Source organism: Macadamia integrifolia, unplaced genomic scaffold (assembly GCF_013358625.1).
Source record: "Macadamia integrifolia cultivar HAES 741 unplaced genomic scaffold, SCU_Mint_v3 scaffold2416, whole genome shotgun sequence".
Classification (NCBI taxonomy): domain Eukaryota; kingdom Viridiplantae; phylum Streptophyta; class Magnoliopsida; order Proteales; family Proteaceae; genus Macadamia; species Macadamia integrifolia.
The window spans coordinates 18,577-38,740 of NW_024868702.1; the positions used below are offsets into that span (position 1 = coordinate 18,577).

Genomic DNA, 20,164 nt, shown 5'->3' on the forward strand with positions numbered 1-20,164 from the left:
CAATACACTACTTTTGACTGCACCCACAGTCGGGAGCACCCACACCCAATTTTCTCAAGCCGAAGCTGAGATGGCACTCGTAGTACCGATACAATGTGTAGCACCCACTACACGGGAGCACCCACTCCCGGTGCTTAGCACCCACTAAGCACATAATAAATAATACAATTAAATTGGGCTTATATCAATGCCCTACAGTCAAGCTCTGCCTAGCATATGCATCCACAACTAGCTAGCATGCTTACAATTCATCCACAACTAACCTAGCATGTATACATTCATCCACAACTAACCCTAACATATATACATATATGTAATGTAAAATCCATGGTTAGAGAATCTCACAACCGATTGCCTGGGATGACTGGAAACTTGTACTGACAAGCTTGGTGCTCACACCTTCTCTCTCCTTGGCTTCTTGCTCTTCAAAGCAAACACATCCTTGCTTTCTTCTCTTCTTCCTTGGCTTTGAGTTAATGTACCATTAACACACTTCAACCATCTCTTTTACCTCCTTTAATGGCATAAGAACATTTATCATCAAGAATGTATGTTCATTCAAGGACCAACAAAGAGGGGGAAGCTTCTCCTACCAAAACCGTAGGCTTCTTTCACTCAAAATCCATTTTTCTTGCTTCCATGGTGTAGGGCTTGCAAAAACGAAGAATCTTCAACTTGGTTCACCCAAATCCGACTTAAAATGAGGGAGATATGACCTTTTGAAGTTGGAGCAATGAGATAGCCTGAAATGGAATCTTCGTACGGGTGGCGTAGGCAACACCGGCGGCGCGCGCAACAGGAGCGAGATCTGACCGTAGATCTCATATAAGAGATCTTATAATCCAAGCCGTCCGATTAAACCAACGGACAACAGATCCAAACCGTTAGATTTGAATCTCGATGACGTCATCATGACATAGGCGCTGACATCGTCAGAAGTGTTGTCGATCTATGATTGGTTGCTTTTCCGGATTTTAAGGGAGCTTGTCTCCCACTCACAAAAGTGAAAATGCATATTGACCGTCGGATCCGAATCTTCCATGATGGCTTTAATCAGATTTCATGAGATCATTAAGATCGGAATCCTTTTTATACCTTCTATACACGCGCGAAACACAATAACATACCTTGATATAGTGTAGCGCCAGTGCATCAAGAATTATGCATCTAACCAATCAAATCCCACGCGCAAGCATCTATCTCGTCCATATCACACCAAAATCTCAGCAGCCTTTGGATGGGCATCAAGCCTACGTGGTCGAATCTTGGCCGTCCATTTCACTTCCCTTTACTCCTCTTTATTACAATCAAGCCCCTGCCTCCATATGTTTCAGTGCTTAAAGACCCCTTTCAACTCAGACCTTCAAAATATTTAAATTACACAAAAGCCCTTCGAATTTCAAAAATAAAATCCGAAAAATCCACCCAACACCGAGAGCAACTGATGGATTTTCGGTTTGGATTTTCGAACCGACTTTACGAAAACGCTTATAACTTTTTCATACGATATCCGATCGATATGAAACGAAGTGCGTTGGAATCGTAACTGGATGCTCTACGACTTTTCAGAAGACTCAATTATCTAAATCATCCATGTAAAAAGACCAAAATGCCCCTACATCTTTCCAATGACGTATCTTTCTCATACGGAATCGGAATGCGATGAAATCAGAACCGTTGGAAAGATTGTATTTTTGTTGTATTGTTACATGTAGAACGCTTCCTTTAAAAAATTCATCTTCAATGCTGAAACTACCCTTGACTGCCATAAATGCCGTAACTTCTTCATACGGTATCGGAATGTGACGAAATCAAATGCACTGGACTAGGAAAATTACAATCTATATTTTTCATGAAGAACCGATCTTCCAAAAATGTCATTTTCATTGTCGAAAATGCCCTCGATCGTAAATAGGCCAATTTTGCCAGTTTTGACCCAGAAACCCGCACCACCTATTAATGATGTATTAAACCACTCCATGCATACCAAGCTGCTCTGTTATCTCATCGGTGACACTGGATACTGCCATGTCATCATTTTCATCCACGTCACTCAAACTGGCCACGTCATCACCGCCACGTGGCCGAGTTGCCAACAAGGACAACCATAAAACAACACGGCCAACATCTGGGAGCCCGAGCCTTAGCACATAAAGTGCTAAGGCAGGGTCTGTATTGGCCGACAATGAGGAAGGATGCGGAATTATTAGTCAAGAAGTGCGTCAAGTGCCAGATGTTGGCCCCCGTTCCCAGGCTAAACTCTATCGAGCTCTCATCTCTATCGAGCCCAATACCATTCGCCATGTGGGGAATCGACATCCTAGGTCCATTCCCCCTGGCCATGAGACAAAGGAAATTTGTCGTGGTGGCGGTAGACTACTTCACGAAATGGGAAGAAGCCGAAGCACTGGCGACGATAACCGAAAAGAACGTAAGGGACTTCTTCCAAAGGGCGATAGTCTATAGATTTGGAATCCCTCAGGTTGTGGTAACGGACAATGGAACTCAGTTCGCCAATCCGGCCTTCGGCTTGTTCTGTGATGCCTTCGGCATTGACCACAGGAAAACCTCTATCGGTTATCCACCAACCAATGGGCAGACAGAGGTAACCAACCGTACACTACTTCAAGGAATAAAGAAGAGACTAGATGACGCCAAAGGACTATGGGAAAACGAGTTGCACCACATCCTCTGGGCTTACCGTACTATTGAGAGATCGGCCACCAGAGAAACACCCTTCATTTTAACATACGGCACTGAAGCTGTACTTCCAGTGGAGATAGGGGCCATTACCCATCAGATTCAGTACTACAATGAAGAGGAAAACGATGGAGGGCTCCGAGCGAATTTAGACCTCTTGGCCGAAATCAGAGACACTTCGCAAGAAAGGATGGCCGCTTACCAACAGAGGGTTGCGAGGCACTACAACACCAAAGTTCGAAAGAACGAGCGTTGAATGGGTGACCTCGTCCTCAGAAGGGCTGAAGTATCAGACCCGAGACATCAAGGGAAGCTAGATCCAAATTGGGAAGGTCCCTACAGAGTCTCAAGGGTAATACGACCAGGGTCCTATCACCTAGAGACTACGGGGGGAGAAAGGGTACCCCGATCGTGGAACTCTCAGAACTCAAGAAAATTCCATTAGAAGTGAAGTAGAATTCTATCAGTAGTGAAGTAGCAAGCACACTTGTTTTTTGTAATTTTTGTAATTTTTGCTCTTATGCACTTTTAAGTTGTAATTCCTCATCCTAAACTCTAGAGGATCTTATTCATGGAAAATACGAAAAGCTGGTTTACGAAAATCGAGAGGAATTCTCTTGTTTGGTGACCTTAACTCTACTGAACGGATATAGCCGAAGGTCTTCACTTCGGTCGGGCTCCCAGGCGATGGCCGAGCCGAAGTCACCGAAGGTCCTCACCTCAGTCAGGGGCTCAGGTAAAGGCCGAGCCGAAGTCACCGAAGGTCCTCACCTCGGTCGGGGGCTCAGGAAGAGGCCGAGCCGAGCTGACCAAAGGTCCTCACCTCGGTCGGAGGCTCAGGCAAAGGCCGAGCCAAAGTAACTGAAGGTCCTCACCTCGATCGGGGGCTCAGGCAAAGACCGAGCCGAGCTGGCCGAAGGTCCTCACCACGGTCGGGGGCTCAGGCCAATGGCCGAGGGGACTTGACCGAAGGTCCTCAATTTGGTAGGGAGCGACGACGGTCGAGAGATCTGCCCTCGGCTGGATCTTGGATCAATACCAGAGTTCAAAAGACCCTTCGACCGGAGCTGATGGGGGAACACCACTTGGTGAAAACCACACTTGTTCAAGATCCCTTAAGTCTAGAGCCCTCGTACTCGGGAAACCTCTCGGATAAGCCAAGGGAGCAGGACCGAGCCGTGCTTAAGTAGACATGTGGATCCTAAGGCTGGCAACAATGGGTTTCGGCCTCCTTGCATCTACCTACGAACTAAAGATCACCTTACCCAAAAGAACGCGAAAAAGTGAAAGTCGAAGCATACGAAAGGAAATACATTCATTGATAAGACCCAAAGGCCGAGATACATAAGAAAGCCCGAAGGCCGAGATCACAGGAAGAAGCCCGAAGGCTCATATCAAAAACAAAAAGAGCTCAGGCAGAGCCGAGACCCGGGGTGGCTTCAAGGGATGTCCGTTGGATTCATGGCCTCTTCCTCGACATGGTGGGTCTCCTGATCTGAGCCGTCATGACTGGGAGTCGGAGGGACCTCACGTTGCAGCTGAACCTCACCTTCCTCGCTTTAGCCTCCGCCATCTGCATTGGCAACCTCAGTGGCTGATGGGGCCGCCTCAATACCCTCCTCTTCGAAGATGAGCCCGCTGTCCTCAAAAGAGATCCCTGGGTAACGCTCGAGGACCCAGTCTCGGACCTCGGTAGCGCCCATTGTGAACCCAGGGGTGATGGCACGTTTAATTTCCTCCTGAAAGTCCTCGGAGGACCTGTACTTCTCGGCCCCTCGGGCCTCCTGAACCCTCGCCTTCAGCTCCTCCAACTTCAGATCGCATTCCTGGCGTGTAAGGAGGAGATCCGTTTCTAGGTGCTCCACCTTCTCAAGGAGGACTGAACGTTCATTCTCCAGGATAGCCTTCTCTCGTTCGGCGATCTCAAGGTCTCAGCCCATAGCTTCAGCCCGAACCGCCAGCTGACCCATTTGGTTTTAGGCCTATATGAGACACCGAAGGTTAGCATGTTGTGGTGAAAAATAAACAAGTGTTAAGGACCGAGACTTACCCCGGCCATGTAGATGCAGGCGTTCGTTATCATGGCCGCCGTCCCTTGTCGTTGAGCCTCGGTAGCATCTCGGGGAAGACTACCCTTCATCACCAACTCCCGAGCAACACGCCCGACTGACAAGGTGTCGTCCTCCTTGACCGACCACTGAGGGACGAATCCAACTTCGGCCCTCACGTTACCCACCCTCGGGCTTCTGAAGTCTGTAACAGGGGAGGAGTCTCGGGCTGGCAGGTTATGGCCCGGAGCAGCGAGGGCCTGGACAGCCTCGGTGCTTGGCCCCTCGCCCCTAGGTCTTTTCTTCAGAGTCTCGGAGGAGGGCCCCTTCTTCTCTTTCCTCTTCGGCCTCTGTTGTTGCTGGGCATCCCGCGCCCTGGCCTCCCTAATTTGGGCTTGCCTCGCCGCTGTGGCAACCCTAGCCTCGAACCTTGAGATTTGCACTGCATGAAGAAATGAAGGGAGTCAGTATGAAACACCGATGCCCGAAGAAAATAAACTGGGGCTAGCCTAACTCACCCGGGCTAAGCCCGAATCTGAACAGTATGGCATCGGACTTAAGGTAGTCGACCTCGACTGGAGGACAGGTTTCTTGCCACCTCGCCATCGCCAATGACTCCGCGTCTGCCCCGAAAATGGCAGGGGCGGAGTTCACCTCCCTAAGGTCAGGGCTATCCCAGATGGTGCTGAAGGGCACCCCCTCGGACGACCTCACGAAGAAGAACTTCTCCTTCCACCCATGGATCGACGTCGGGTAACCACTCAGCAGCCGAAGGTCCTTCCGGGGGCAGAAGTAGTACCAGCCCGAAAGACCCTTACAGGCCTGAAGGAAGAAACAGTTGATGAAGAGAGGGAGGGAGAGAGGCCTCTGGTGCCTTGAGAAAAGGACGACAAAGCTGAGCACCTGCCGCCATCCGTTTGGCGTCAGCTGGGTCGGACAAATCTCGTAGTGCCGAAACACTTGGGCGAAGAAGGGATGGAGGGGAAACCGAAGGCCGGCCTTGAATGCCTCCTTGTACAAGCACCGCTCTTCGGAGTTCCGATGGCTGGCCCGGTCAGACGGTTTGGGCAGACGAAGCTCGAAAGCATCCGAGATACCGAAGGAGGCCCTCAGTTCCTCCAGTTCTGGCTCATCCATAGTGGATACGATATGGGGAGCCTCCACCTCTAAGGGTTCTTGGGTCTGGGCTCGGGAATCGAGTATCCTCTCCCTAAATCCTGCACCGTTTGAGCCACCTTCTGACCCAGACGGTGAGGCCGTAGACGATGAGTTGCGGGCAAAGGGTAGATCGGTGGAATCTGAGGACATCCCTCGGATCTCCCCTGGACTCCGACACCTACGATTAGGCCTTACCCTCTCTGAGGACAATGGACTATAGCCCGACGAACAAGACATGGAACTTACTTTCAGGTGCTGCTAAACTAAAGGGAAAACGAGACCGAGGGTGAGCTCTTCAAAAGAAACACCGAGACCGAAGATAGGCTCTCTGAAGGAAAAAAAAAGAAAAGTGCCCCACAAATGGACCCCCACACTATATAGATGGGAGAAAAACGGTACGACTACCTGAGCATTAATGGCGCCGCCACGTCAGAGTACCAACCCTCGAGGTTTGCGCCCGAACAGACCAAACCGAAGGTCCTTGCCTCGGTTGGGAGTTCAGGCCAAGGCTGAACGGACCTGATTGAAGGTCCTCACCTCGGTTGGGAGTTCAGGCCAAGGCTGAACAGACCTGACCAAAGGTCCTTACCTCGGTCGGGGTCTCGGACAAGGCCGAGCCGAATAAACCGAAGGTCCTTGCCTCAGTTGGGAGTTCAGGCCAAGGTCAAATGGACCTGACCGAAGGTCCTCACCTCACTTGGGAGTTCAGGCCAAGGCCGAACGAACCTAACCGAAGGTCCTCACCTCGGTTGGGAGTTCAGGCCAAGGCCGAACAGACCTAACCGAAGGTCCTTACCTCAGCCAGGGTCTTGGACAAGGCCGAGCCGAACTGACCGAAGGTCTTCATCTCGGTTGGGAGTTCAAGCCAAGGTTGAACAGACCTGACCGAAGGTCCTCACCTCGGTTGGGCGTTCAGGCCAAGGCCGAACAGACCTAACCGAAGGTCTTTACCTCGGTCGAGGTCTCAGGCAAAAGCCGAACGGACTCGAACGAAGGTCCTTGCCTCGGTTGGGAGTTCAAGCCAAGGCCGAAGAGACCTGACCGAAGGTCCTTACCTCGGTCGGGGTCTCGACAAGGCCGAGCTAAATTGACCAAAGGTCCTCACCAAGGTTGGGAGTTCAGGCAAAAGCTGAACGGACCTGACCGAAGGTCCTCAGCTCGCTTGGGAGTTCAGGCCAAGGCCGAACAGACCTGACCGAAGGTCCTTACCTTGGTTGGGAGTTCAGGCCAAGGCTGAACAGACCTGACCGAAGGTCCTTACCTCGGTCAGGGTCTCAGGCAAAAGTCGAACGGACCTGACCGAAGGTCCTTACCTCGGTTGGGAGTTCAGGCCAAGGCCAAACGGACCTAACCGAAGGTCCTCACCTCGGTTGGGCGTTCAGGCAATAGCCGAACGGACCTGACCGAAGGTCCTTGCCTCGGTTAGGAGTTTAGGACAAGGCCGAACAGACCTAACCGAAGGTCCTTACCTCGGTCGAGGTCTCGGGCAAGGCCGAGCCAAACTGACCGAGGGTCTTACCTCGGTCGGGGCTCGGGCAAAGCCGAGCCGAACTGACCGAAGGTCCTTACCTCGGTTGGGAGTTCAGGCCAAGGCCGAATAGACCTTACTGAAGTTCCTCACCTCGGCTGGGGGCTCAGGCCAAAGCCGAGAGGACCCAACCGAAGGTCCCCACCTCAGACTAGGGCTCGGGCAAGGCCGAGCCGAACTGACCTAAGGTCTTCACATCGGCTGACTGAAGCTCTCGGTTGCAAGCAGAACTAAAGCCGAAGCAGAAGGAATAAGGCCGAAGGGTCTCAAAAAAAAAAAAAAAAAAGGAAGAGGAAAGATGACGAAAAATTTGATTACTCCCACAGGAAGAGTCTCCTGACAGGAGTAAGGGGGCTCCTGATACGGCCAAATTGACTGCCCAGTAGGGAAAGGACACGCGTCGCCCACCTGGACACGTGTCACCCACCTGATAGAGGCTGCCAGGACTCTACCACCTCAACCGCGTGAAGAGAATATCCCCCACGAAGGGGTAGGACGTATCAGAGTAGGACTCTAAAAGGAAAGGAGGTAGACTCAAGGAAGACTCCTTCTAGGAAAGGGGAAACCCTAAACCCTAAGAGCTATATAAGAAGGCCCAGAAGAAAGGGAAAGGTAAGTATGACGACCCACACCATTGCTCCCATAAAAAAAACTGTGCAGCCGATCCCTAACTTGAGCGTCGGAGGACTAACCCCGGACAAAGCTCTAGGCCTCCGTCGTCTGTGCTTGTGCAGGATCAACTCATACGGATTTTGACAGCAACAGCAGGGTTCTTTTTCCAAGTTGGGCGAGAGAACGTTGCAGATCTGGCACAAGTAACACCAGACCACATGGCCCATGGGAGGGCATGCAAGAACATATGCATCGCATGTTAAGGGGATTAGCACGATTCTTTTTTCGCACCTTGCACAGACTGGGTGTTTCCTGAGCCAGACTGGTAAGGTTCGATTTCTTAAGTTGGGTGAGAGAACCTTGCAAATCTAATGTAAGAAATACCAGGTCGAAGGGCCAATGGGAACGCATACATGAACATATTCAGTGAATATTAAGGAGTTTAGCACGATCTTTTTGCACCTTGCATTGTCTAGGCATTTCCTAAGCCAAACTAGCAAGGTTCTGTTTCCCAAGTTGGGAGAAACCTGCAAATCTGGCATTAAAAACACCAGACCAACGGACCAATGGGGGAGCATGCAGGAACATATTCAATGCACGTTAAGAGGGGTGCCACGATCTTTTTGCACCCTTCACAGTCTGGGCGCTTCCTGGAGCCAAACTAACAGTTTTTTTTTCCCTAGTTAGAAATAGTTGAGGATAGGTGCCAACAAGGGATTTGGATCCGAATCCACTGAGGTCGATCCAGATTCTGATCGATTCAGATCCCAACTTAATAAGTAGGGCTAGGGATCTATAGACCTATTCTAGGATTTTCCAAGCATCCCGATTCCTGGTTTTTAAACCCTAGAGTTAATCGATGAGTCTTAGTCTTGTTGTTGATGTGCATGTTTTTTGATTAAAGTATCAATGGTTTCATCAAGATGGGATCTAACATATCAACAATTGAAGCTGAACTGAAGGGCATCAACGCTGCGAAAAGGGCCTTGAATAAGTTATGATATCTCTGCTAATTTCTCAAGTATAATTCTTGTCTTGGTCTAAATTTGCGCAATTATAGTCGGGATCTACTTCTAGCCCAAGAGTAGGCTAGGAGAAGTAACTTGAACAAAATGTCTTATCATACATTCTTGCTTTGTTTATCAGTCTATATCATTGAAGGGATCCGGGTTTCCCAAGAAACTAGGGAACTGGGAATGGCCTGAAGGCCACATCGATTGGAGCAAGGTTATAAAACTCGGCAACAGGGGATCAGTCAAAGCAGATACCGTTCCAATATTGATTCAGATCAGCTTGGATCAAACCGGACAGATCTATCCCCGTTTTAAAAAATACAGTTCTTATTACGATTTTACCCTTGGACCATACTTCCCATACTTCTTGATGCCCTTCCAAATGTTTTCCCAATAAATGTGAATCAATCAAATATTTTAGTCCAAAGTCAAAATGTTAAAACCCGAGTTTAGCGCCAGTCTGCACCCTGCCACCGCACCCCCAACCAAAAAAAGCTTCCAAATGTTTTCCCAATAAATGTGAATCAATCAAATATTTTAGTCCAAAGTCAAAATGTTAAAACCCGAGTTTAGCGCCAGTCTGCACCCTGCCACCGCACCCCCAACCAAAAAAAAAAGGATTTTGAACTTTCAAAAGATTCACAATCAAAAATTTGTGGATCATGGAAATGACTCAATTAAAGGGTTGTCAAACTGCACCCTGTTCTATTGCATGACCAAATGAATGAACTGATTTCAGCAGATTGGTAAGGTTCGATTTCTTAAGTTGGGTGAGAGAACCTTGCAAATCTAATGTAAGAAATACCAGGTCGAAGGGCCAATGGGAAGGCATACATGAACATATTCAGCGAATATTAAGGAGTTTAGCACGATCTTTTTGCACCTTGCATTGTCTAGGCATTTCCTAAGCCAAACTAGCAAGGTTCTGTTTCCCAAGTTGGGAGAAACCTGCAAATCTGACATTAAAAACACCAGACCAACGGACCAATGGGGGAGCATGCAGGAACATATTCAATGCACGTTAAGAGGGGTGCCACGATCTTTTTGCACCCTTCACAGTCTGGGCGCTTCCTGGAGCCAAACTAACAGTTTTTTTTTCCCTAGTTAGAAATAGTTGAGGATAGGTGCCAACAAGGGATTTGGATCCGAATCCGCTGAGGTCGATCCAGATTCTGATCGATTCAGATCCCAACTTAATAAGTAGGGCTAGGGATCTATAGACCTATTCTAGGATTTTCCAAGCATCCTGATTCCTGGTTTTTAAACCCTAGAGTTAATCGATGAGTCTTAGTCTTGTTGTTGATGTGCATGTTGTTTGATTAAAGTATCAATGGTTTCATCAAGATGGGATCTAACATATCAACAATTGAAGCTGAACTGAAGGGCATCAACGCCGCGAAAAGGCCTTGAATAAGTTATGATATCTCTGCTAATTTCTCAAGTATAATTCTTGTTTTGGTCTAAATTTGCCCAATTATAGTCGGGATCTACTTCTAGCCCAAGAGTAGGCTAGGAGAAGTAACTTGAACAAAATGTCTTATCATACATTCTTGCTTTGTTTATCAGTCTATATCATTGAAGGGATCCGGGTTTCCCAAGAAACTAGGGAACTGGGAATGGCCTGAAGGCCACATCGATTGGAGCAAGGTTATAAAACTCGGCAACAGGGGATCAGTCAAAGCAGATACCGTTCCAATATTGATTCAGATCAGCTTGGATCAAACCGGACAGATCTATCCCCGTTTTAAAAAATACAGTTCTTATTACGATTTTACCCTTGGACCATACTTCCCATACTTCTTGATGCCCTTCCAAATGTTTTCCCAATAAATGTGAATCAATCAAATATTTTAGTCCAAAGTCAAAATGTTAAAACCCGAGTTTAGCGCCAGTCTGCACCCTGCCACCGCACCCCCAACCAAAAAAAAAAGGATTTTGAACTTTCAAAAGATTCACAATCAAAAATTTGTGGATCATGGAAATGACTCAATTAAAGGGTTGTCAAACTGCACCCTGTTCTATTGCATGACCAAATGAATGAACTGATTTCAGCAGATTGGTAAGGTTCGATTTCTTAAGTTGGGTGAGAGAACCTTGCAAATCTAATGTAAGAAATACCAGGTCGAAGGGCCAATGGGAAGGCATACATGAACATATTCAACGCATACTAAGGAGTTTAGCACGATCTTTTTGCACCTTGCATTGTTTGGGCATTTCCTAAGCCATACTAGCAAGGTTCTGTTTCCCAAGTTGGGAGAAACCTGCAAATCTGGCATTAGAAACACCAGACCAACGGACCAATGGGGGAGCATGCAGGAACATATTCAATGCACGTTAAGGGGGATGCCACAATCTTTTTGCACCCTTCACAGTCTGGGCGCTTCCTGGAGCCAAACTAATAGTTTTTTTTTTTTTTCCCTAGTTAGAAATACTTGAGGATAGGTGCCAACAAGGGATTTGGATCCGAATCCGCTGAGGTCGATCCAGATTCTGATCGATTCAGATCCCAACTTAATAAGTAGGGCTAGGGATCTATAGACCTATTCTAGGATTTTCCAAGCACCCCGATTCCTGGTTTTTAAACCCTAGAGTTAATCGTTGAGTCTTAGTCAATTTCATATAGGCCTAATCAGTTCCCACCAATTTAAGGTCCTACACAATTTCTGAATCATTTAGTTAATCGGGTCTCATAGGCTAGTCATTGACAACGTTATTTTGGATGGATTTTTTTTTTTTTCAGATACAAATCAATGGATCAATTATCGGTCCATAATCAGGCTATAAATGATCTTTACATGGGTATAATTAGTCTTTAAACAAGCTATAAATGGTCGGTGCCAATCGAGCATCCATTAGGCTACAACTAAGCTTTGTAAATCCTTGAATAACAATGTATCTAAACCTCACAGAAGACCATCTACTAACTAGTTGGTCCAGTTTTAGACCTTAATCGGTCGGTCCCAATTGGCCTACCAATGTAGACCAACACTTGACACTCGTAGTTGAGAATTGAGATACCAAATAGATTGTTTTCAAATAAGAGATAGACAAACCATTTGGTTTCCAAATAAGAGAAAATATAATTTTGGGAAAAGGTTCTTGATCCACTTGGGCTGGGTGCACTATATCTATATCTTTTCTCCTCAAATGAAATTCCCTTTTGTCGTGTCTCATTAGTGCACTCCTCGATCTATATTCCTTTCTTAGAGAGCGCTACCTAATAGATTGGTCTAGAGGAGCACTAGAAATTCATGAATGGGAAACAGAGATGAGACTAGAAGAGATCTACAAATGCTAAATCTAAATGGAACAATATCTCTCTCTCTCTCTCTCTCTCTCCACACCCCCATTTGATGAACTATATCAACCATCACTCTATCAGCTCAAGAACCCCATCACTCTATCAGCTCAAGAACCCACTCCTTTTTAATGTTGAAGGAGATTTTACTATTGCTAAACATAGTTTGCCAACACAAAAATATCACTTGGGGTCCAACACGAAATTAAGTTATTAGGTTATCTTTGCATACGATCTGCAAGTGGATTTACAACTTATGAACAACAACAAAGAGATCTAGATTTTAATATCATGCCAAATAAAGGTGGATAACCCATTAAATATCGTTGGAGGTAGCCTAATGGTACATGAAGACACATCCATATTCCCATATAACTAATGTAGAATTATACATCTATGACTCCCAACGCCTCAACATTTATGCACACCAATTCGTCTTGTTGTTGATGTGCATGATGTTTGATTAAAGTATCAATGGTTTCATCAAGATGGGATCTAACATATCAACAATTGAAGCTGAACTGAAGGGCATCAACGCTGCGAAAAGGGCCTTGAATAAGTTATGATATCTCTGCTAATTTCTCAAGTATAATTCTTGTCTTGGTCTAAATTTGCGCAATTCTAGTCGGGATCTACTTCTAGCCCAAGAGTAGGCTAGGAGAAGTAACTTGAACAAAATGTCTTATCATACATTCTTGCTTTGTTTATCAGTCTATATCATTGAACGGGTCCGGGTTTCCCAAGAAACTGGGGAAATGGGAATGGCCGGAAGGCCACATCGATTGGAGCAAGGATATAAAACTCGGCAACAGGGGATCAGTCAAAGCAGATACCGTTTCAATATTGATTCAGATCGGCTTGGATCAAACCGGACAGATCTATCCCTGTTTTAAAAACTACAGTTCTTATTACGATTTTACCCTTGGACCATACTTCTTGATACCATTCCAAATGTTTTCCCAATAAATGTGAATCAATCAAATATTTTAGTTCAAAGTCAATGTTAAAACCCGAATTTAGCGCCAGTCTGCACCCTGCCACCGCACCCCCAACCGAAAAAAAAGATTTTGAACTTTCAAAAGATTCACAATCAAAAATTTGTGGATCATGGAAATGACTCAGTTAAAGGGTTGTCAAACTGCACCCTGTTCCATTGTATATACACGCATGACCAAATGAATGAACTGATTTCAGCAGATCATCAAGAATTCACCCCCCCCCCACCCCACCCCACCCCACCCCACCCCACCCCACCCCAATTAAGCAGATCATAGGCAGACTTGACAGATTGTTCTGCTTGAAGCCAAAACAGCTCCAAGGCAACCAGTTTTGCTGATCATCGACTAGAAAAACCAGCATCCGCATCAATAGTCAGCTGGATTTTCAGAGAGCAAGACCCACATGGAAGAACAATTGATGAAGCCAAGGCATCTACTGTCCATAATAGTATCTTACACTCACACCTATCTAATGAATATCCCATCTCCTCTAGCTCTGCAGAATTAATGGAGAAGTAATCACCACACCTGCATCGGTAAGATAGCTCCAGGACTTCTCCAACATCTTCTACCACCATGTCCTTCAAACTAACATCTTCTGCAGTTCCCATATCCCGTCTCAGTTCCTGCAGTTCACTATCGTATGCCGCCCGAGAACTCGAATTACTGAGAACTTCCCAAGCCTTCTGTATGATGAGAAATTTTTCTTGTGATTCATGGTGAGTATTAGAAATCTCAGACATCCCATGCAACTTGTCTGGGTGAGAATTAAGGATGGCAGACCTGTAGCTTGCACGGATTTCTTCATAACTAGCATTTTCCTTCACGGATAGAATGTCATAATAAGTTTTCTGAATCAAACTGCTGCCAAGAGGCATGGCCGGTGGGAGAAACTGCTCCTATGAGCTATACAACAAATTCACTGCCAATACAAAAAAATACAGAGTTTCCGCAATTAGAATGCAAACGGCTTTACCAACTAAATGTTAGACCAAAGCAACTTGAGTTTGAAAAAAATAAATAAATAACTAAAAAACAAGCGCACTAGCAGAGAAAAAAACTTGAATCGAAAGAATTAACCAGCGAGGAAAAAAAAATTCAGCACTGTTTGACGGATCCTGTATGGCAATAAATGTGTTTTTGCATCTGAAAAAAGGTTAGCCATAACTAGTCTAGTTTCTCGATAGAGAAAAGAACCAGCAATTTAGTTGATGCTATGACTGCAATACCCACCATGGCACCATACATATTTTGGTAGGAACCATTGTCATTTCTACTGTATTCCAAAACGCTAAGTTTTCAAGTTTTCTTGAATGTCTTTGCTGGAGACCTAATTCAGTGATCCTTATAGTAGCAAATGCCTCATCAGTTCAAATTTTCCTCACCATGCAGAAACTGTGGTAGGGAATTGGGGGCAACCCAACAAGGGAAAAAGGAGCTAAGTTGGTCACTAATTTTTTAAAACTTCTCACGCCCTCGTTAGTAAGTAATTTTGAGGGAATAAAGTACAATGAGAGAGAGAAAGGTTTGCTGAATGATGCAGATTAATTACCAAAATAGGCTTGTTTTATTAGGAATAAGCTTAGGGTTGGGTTCCATACATGTTGGGCCTTTGATCCCATGTGTTTTGAGTGTAATAGACCACTTTTATGGGTCTAAAAGGGGGGCTCTAAGATTGAGTACGGGATTACCAGTTAGTTTCCATTTTCATTAGTTTCCTTTTAGTTGGGCTTGATTTGAGTTATATTTGTTTCCTTAGGAGTCAAGTTATTAATTGAGTCAAGTCATATTAGTAGTTAGTTTCCTTTTTCAACTAGTTTCTAATTTCAGTTTTTAGTAACTATTGTATTAGGAGAATATTTGGTTTCCTTTTTGAGGAACCTTCGATTTTGTAATTCCCTCACCCCATCATTATTATAAATAAAGGAAAGCTCTCATCATAGAGAGAGGATTTTACAATTTAAAAAAAAAAAAGAGAAGCTTCATGCTGCTGCCACTGGGATTTCTCCATGGCTATACCTTTGTGTCTGATCAAGGGTTAGGGATTGGTGTGTGATCCGATCGACACTCTGCGGCGAGAAGTCCGGGTGGGTCTTTTCTTATCTGGTTTTCTTATTGGATTCTCTTCTCCAGCAGTTCAGGTAAGTGATCAAACTTCTCTGCAGATTTCTAGGTTGGTTTTCTCTATTTTCCTTCCTATCGGCCTAGCTGTTTTTGGAGAACCCGCCATCCGATGGCCTCCATATTTTCACTAAGGATAATCCTATCTAGAGGGAGGATCGATCCAATTTTGGGGTCAATCAGACCACTGGATCTGCTGAAGTGAACTGTCAAGCAATTCTGGCCGACTGTCAAAACCTGCACAGATTTAGATTCTGTTTTCTGTTCTGTGTTACTGTGACATTCTGGATTATTAGCATCTGTGATCTGAACCTACTGGAGGTGTTATATTGTTATTAAATTTCTGGTTTAATCCTAAGACTGCTGCTGATTTATTTCGCTTCTGGTTACTGTTCATTGAGATCGTTTATCAATTCTGGTTTGTGGCCGAAGTCTGATTTTCTGCTATTGGTTTTTGGTTGTTCTTAGTTTAAAAGTTCCTGCAGTTGGGGCTGGTTTGGTTGTCAAATCCTAGTCCTGCATTACTGAATTTAAAAAATAATTTGATGCAATTGAAGTTAGAGACTGAGCTTCTGTTTTTTGGTGGATGCCACTTCAGCACTTCTACATTTTGTTTGGGAAATTTGCTGAATTTACAAAACAATTTTATGCCATTGAAGTTGACAACTGAGCTTCTGTTTTCTGGTGGAGCTCACTTCTACATTTTGTTTGGCTACCTCCAATTGTTGTTTTTACACATTCCTCAGCATTCTGTTCTTTTCTTTTCTTTTTTCATCTTCCTTTTTTCTAATGTATTCAACTTCAACTCTTACTTAAGGAAAAAAAAAACCATCCTAGGAGGCTAGGAGTATACTCTGAAATTCTTATCCCTTATTTTCCTTAAAACGGACATGACCCTTTTTTTTGGTTTTCAAATATTAAAAGATCCACACGGACTGCACCCCACACTAATCAATTTTGGAGGTATTCTCTCTTAGATAGCCTACACTATGAAATGTTTTTATCCTTAACGACTAATTCACAACTAACTTCCTTGGAAACACCAGAATTAGCTGCCCTCTTAACACATTCCTGAAAAATCTTAACGTAACCCCCGAACTCCAACTAGGAGCATACAGTTCTGTCACAGGCATAAGAGCTCATAGAGCTTCTTCACTGTCATTCATCAAGAGGAAAAAAGAAAGTTGCTTCAGGTGATTCACAATTTCACTGTTTTCAATTCAGATCAGAAAATTGATCGTTGTTGTCTTCCCACCAATGAGCCGGCCAATGGTTGATTACTCATTGAAAGTAGCCGTTAATTGAAAGAGATCCCTGAAGAATGAACCCAACCGAACCAAAGAGCACCCAATCAGTTCTGCTGGGAAACAACAGTTTTCAGAGCCAGCAGTAGTAGCACAGATGGATCAAAAATACTCCTTTAAGATTGAAGTTTCAACTCTCACTTCTCATCAACATGCTTGAAGGAAACAACCAGACCATGAGTTAGGTTTCAACTACTTTCCTAGTACTATCTTCTTCCTTCTTAGAAAGGCATAAGAAGGAATGTGTAATACCAATTCTTGTCCAACCGACATCTTGACCACTTATATATACATAGATAGTGTCTTCAAATGTTTATACAACTATAGACAGCAAGTAACAAGTGCACTCATCCATTATAGCCCTCCAAAGTCAAGATGTAAGCTATATTTTCGAAATACGAATTTGTATTTGGATCAACCTAAAAATTAGGATGTAAAAAAACTAGTAAAAGATATATCTAAGTATTGCTTGGTTTGGGAAAAAAAAGTAGGAGGTAAGGATAGGATTGAAAGAAATAGAAAGGATCAGTAATGCAGAACTAGGTTGACAAGTCAAACCAAGCTCACAACGGCAGGATTTTTTTAATCACAGAACAACCATAGACAAGCACAATAGCAGCACAATAAACCAGATTAAAAGGACCAGATTGGAAACCAACAACGCTATCAATCTCAGTAGTAATGTCTTCTCTGATCAGATCAGTAGACTGATGATTAGGGCTTCAAAGGGACTGAAACAAGTCTCATGGTCCAACTAACATGAACAATATCACAAGAGAGCATAGAAATCAGAATAGGCCAATAAACTCCTATCGATTTCAGGTTTTGGCTAACCACTAAAAGACAAAATCAGGGTGATTCGGTATTAACTCCAGACCAGATGATCCAACAGGGCTGGGAACCAGGTCGAGTCTCCCTCTATATGAGGGCCTTCTTTGATCCAAAGGGCAGCCAAAACCAATGGCTCTTTAAGGCTGAACAGGTGCAGGTTGCAGAACCTTCTATTCTGGGCAGAACAGAGGAGAAGAGACTGATGTAAGTACCAAGAAGGCTGAATGGGCGGATGGAACCTTGGATAGCTTGGAGAAGAAGATGATAACTTGAAGAAGATCCTCCTGGGCTTCCCACCGCAAGGAGTCGTCGGATCGAACACCAACCCTTCACTGTGATCACACACACAGCAGTCTCTTGCACAGAAGCAGCAGCAGCAGCAGAAATATTTTTTTTTGTCAAAAACATTCAGCTATGGGAGCCTCCCTGCTTTGTATTAATAGTGATAATGGGGGAGGGAATACAGCCTAGCAATTGGAAGGTTCCAAACTAGGGAACCCTACAACTGATTGCCTATTACATAAGTTTCTAAACTGAAAATAGAAACAAACTAAAAAATGAAACTCATGACTTGACTCAACAAATAACTTAACTCCTAAATAATAATAAAGACTAACAACTTAAATTGAACCCAACTAAAAAGGAAACTAATGTAAAAAGAAACAAACTAGTTAATCCCATGTCAATCCAACCTTAGATTTATTCCTAATAAAACAAGTCTATTTCGGTGATGAATCTGCATCAATCAGAAGTTGAATATATTTCTGGTCTTATGTGTCTCTAATTAAAAAATTTGGGACTCAAAAGTTCTAATTATTTCTCACTTCCACTCAATTAATCAGTTACCAATCCTATTACTATGCAACTAATGAAAAGATTGAATGTCAAGAACAGTAAGTTAAACATCTATGGACATACCTCAATATATGACAAAGTCAAAGCAACATTTGTAATCATCCTAAAAGCAATAAGTCAACTTCTTATTTGCATCCATTTTCCCAACACAACAAAGGTCATTTGCATCCATCAAAAAAAGAAAAAAAAGGAAAAAATGAAGCATAACAATCCAATTAGAAAAGAAGTACAAAAAACCAGAAGAAAAGTACAACACATCACAAGATAACTTTCCGATCCGTGTATCCGACATGGACCCTAGCTTTTACTATATCCATTAACTTGGTTACGGCTTGATGAGATGAAATACAATAGGGGGGAGAGAGAGAGACAGTGGATGTTTAAGGGATGGTTAGGGCTTGATGAGATGAAATAAAATAGAGAGGTGGAGGGAGGGGGAGAGAGAAAGAGAGACGATGGATTGCTACTTTGCAACTGATCCCTACACACATGAGCGATTGAATTGCTACCCCACACCAATCGTCTCCACACACAAACACACTCGACCCCCCCCCACACACAAACACGCAAAGAAGAATGGAGGTAGCAGGCGTTCGAGGAATGCTAGGCCAAGTGGCAGAGGCAAGACGGTATGCTTCAAAGAGTCGGGAAATTGTGGAGGGCAGGCTGTAGGAGTTGGACCGCTGGAGAACTTTAGTTTTATAATCACCTGTTGCATTTTGGGCAGTGATTGGAATTTCTTGTTTCTGATGAAAGGCATGTTCTGTTGGATTAGCAGGCATTGGTTTGGCATCTAGGGCTTCTTTCTATGGTGCATGGGCATAGTGTTTAATACAAATAGGAAATTGATGTACGCACTAGCATTAGCCTTAGTAAGTTTGGGAAGGAAACAAAACGGGTACATGTAGAAACGCAACCCTTAAACGATGCAGAAGATAATGGAAAAACAAAACAAACAATGCACACAGATTTTATGAGGTTTGGCAAGGTTGCCTACGTCCCCGGTGAGATGAGATCCTACTTTACTATCAATGGAGAATAGGGTTACAGCGCTCTTCCTCACACCTCTCCGTATTGCTTGCATTACAAAGAAAGAAACTCTCGCTACAAATATATAGCGAAAAAACCCTAATCCGGAAAGTACACAATTGCCTTCAAATAAAAAATTCGAGAAGGGGGGCTACGCCCCCCTACACCCCCTGCTATGCAGGGGGGCCTCCTGCCCCCCTTGCAACCCCCACGGCCGGCTAACCGGCTAGCGGGACCGCCATCCTGCCTGTCTAGGTGTTGCACCAGTACTCCCTGGATTAAATTGCGACGGAATACAAGACATCATACACCAACAATCTCCACCTTGGCTTGAATTCTGTCGAGCCTCCTGTAAAGATAACTTGTAGACGTGTTCATCATTGTACCTCATTAGAAGTACAAACCCGCACCTGTTTGGTGCGTCCCTCATCTTCAACAATGAGTAATATTAATCAAGTCCAAACAAGACTCGAACTTCTCTGTAGTAACTGGCTTTGTAAACATATCTGCAGGATTGAGATCTGTATAAATTTTTCTCAAGTGAATACTACCTTCTGACACAAGCTCCCTGATCTTGTGAAATCTCACATCAATATGCTTTGTCCTTGCATGAAACACCTGATTCTTTGCAAGATGTATGGCACTCTGACTGTCACAATGTAACACTGT

At 44.5% G+C, this 20,164-nt stretch overlaps 1 protein-coding gene across 4 annotated transcripts in view; it reads right to left on the bottom strand.

The window, feature by feature from the left end:
* Positions 1 to 13,607: 13,607 nt before the first annotated feature.
* The window catches only part of LOC122066486 (DPH4 homolog), a 15,520-nt gene continuing 8,963 nt past the window's right edge, over positions 13,608 to 20,164 (bottom strand). For all 4 annotated transcript variants that reach the window (XM_042630298.1, XM_042630296.1, XM_042630295.1 and 1 more), the window contains one exon: positions 13,608 to 14,277. In XM_042630298.1, the coding sequence (XP_042486232.1) occupies positions 13,694 to 14,233 (540 nt within the window). In that variant the 5' untranslated portion in view covers positions 14,234 to 14,277 and the 3' untranslated portion in view covers positions 13,608 to 13,693. The remainder of the gene's footprint in view (positions 14,278 to 20,164) is intronic.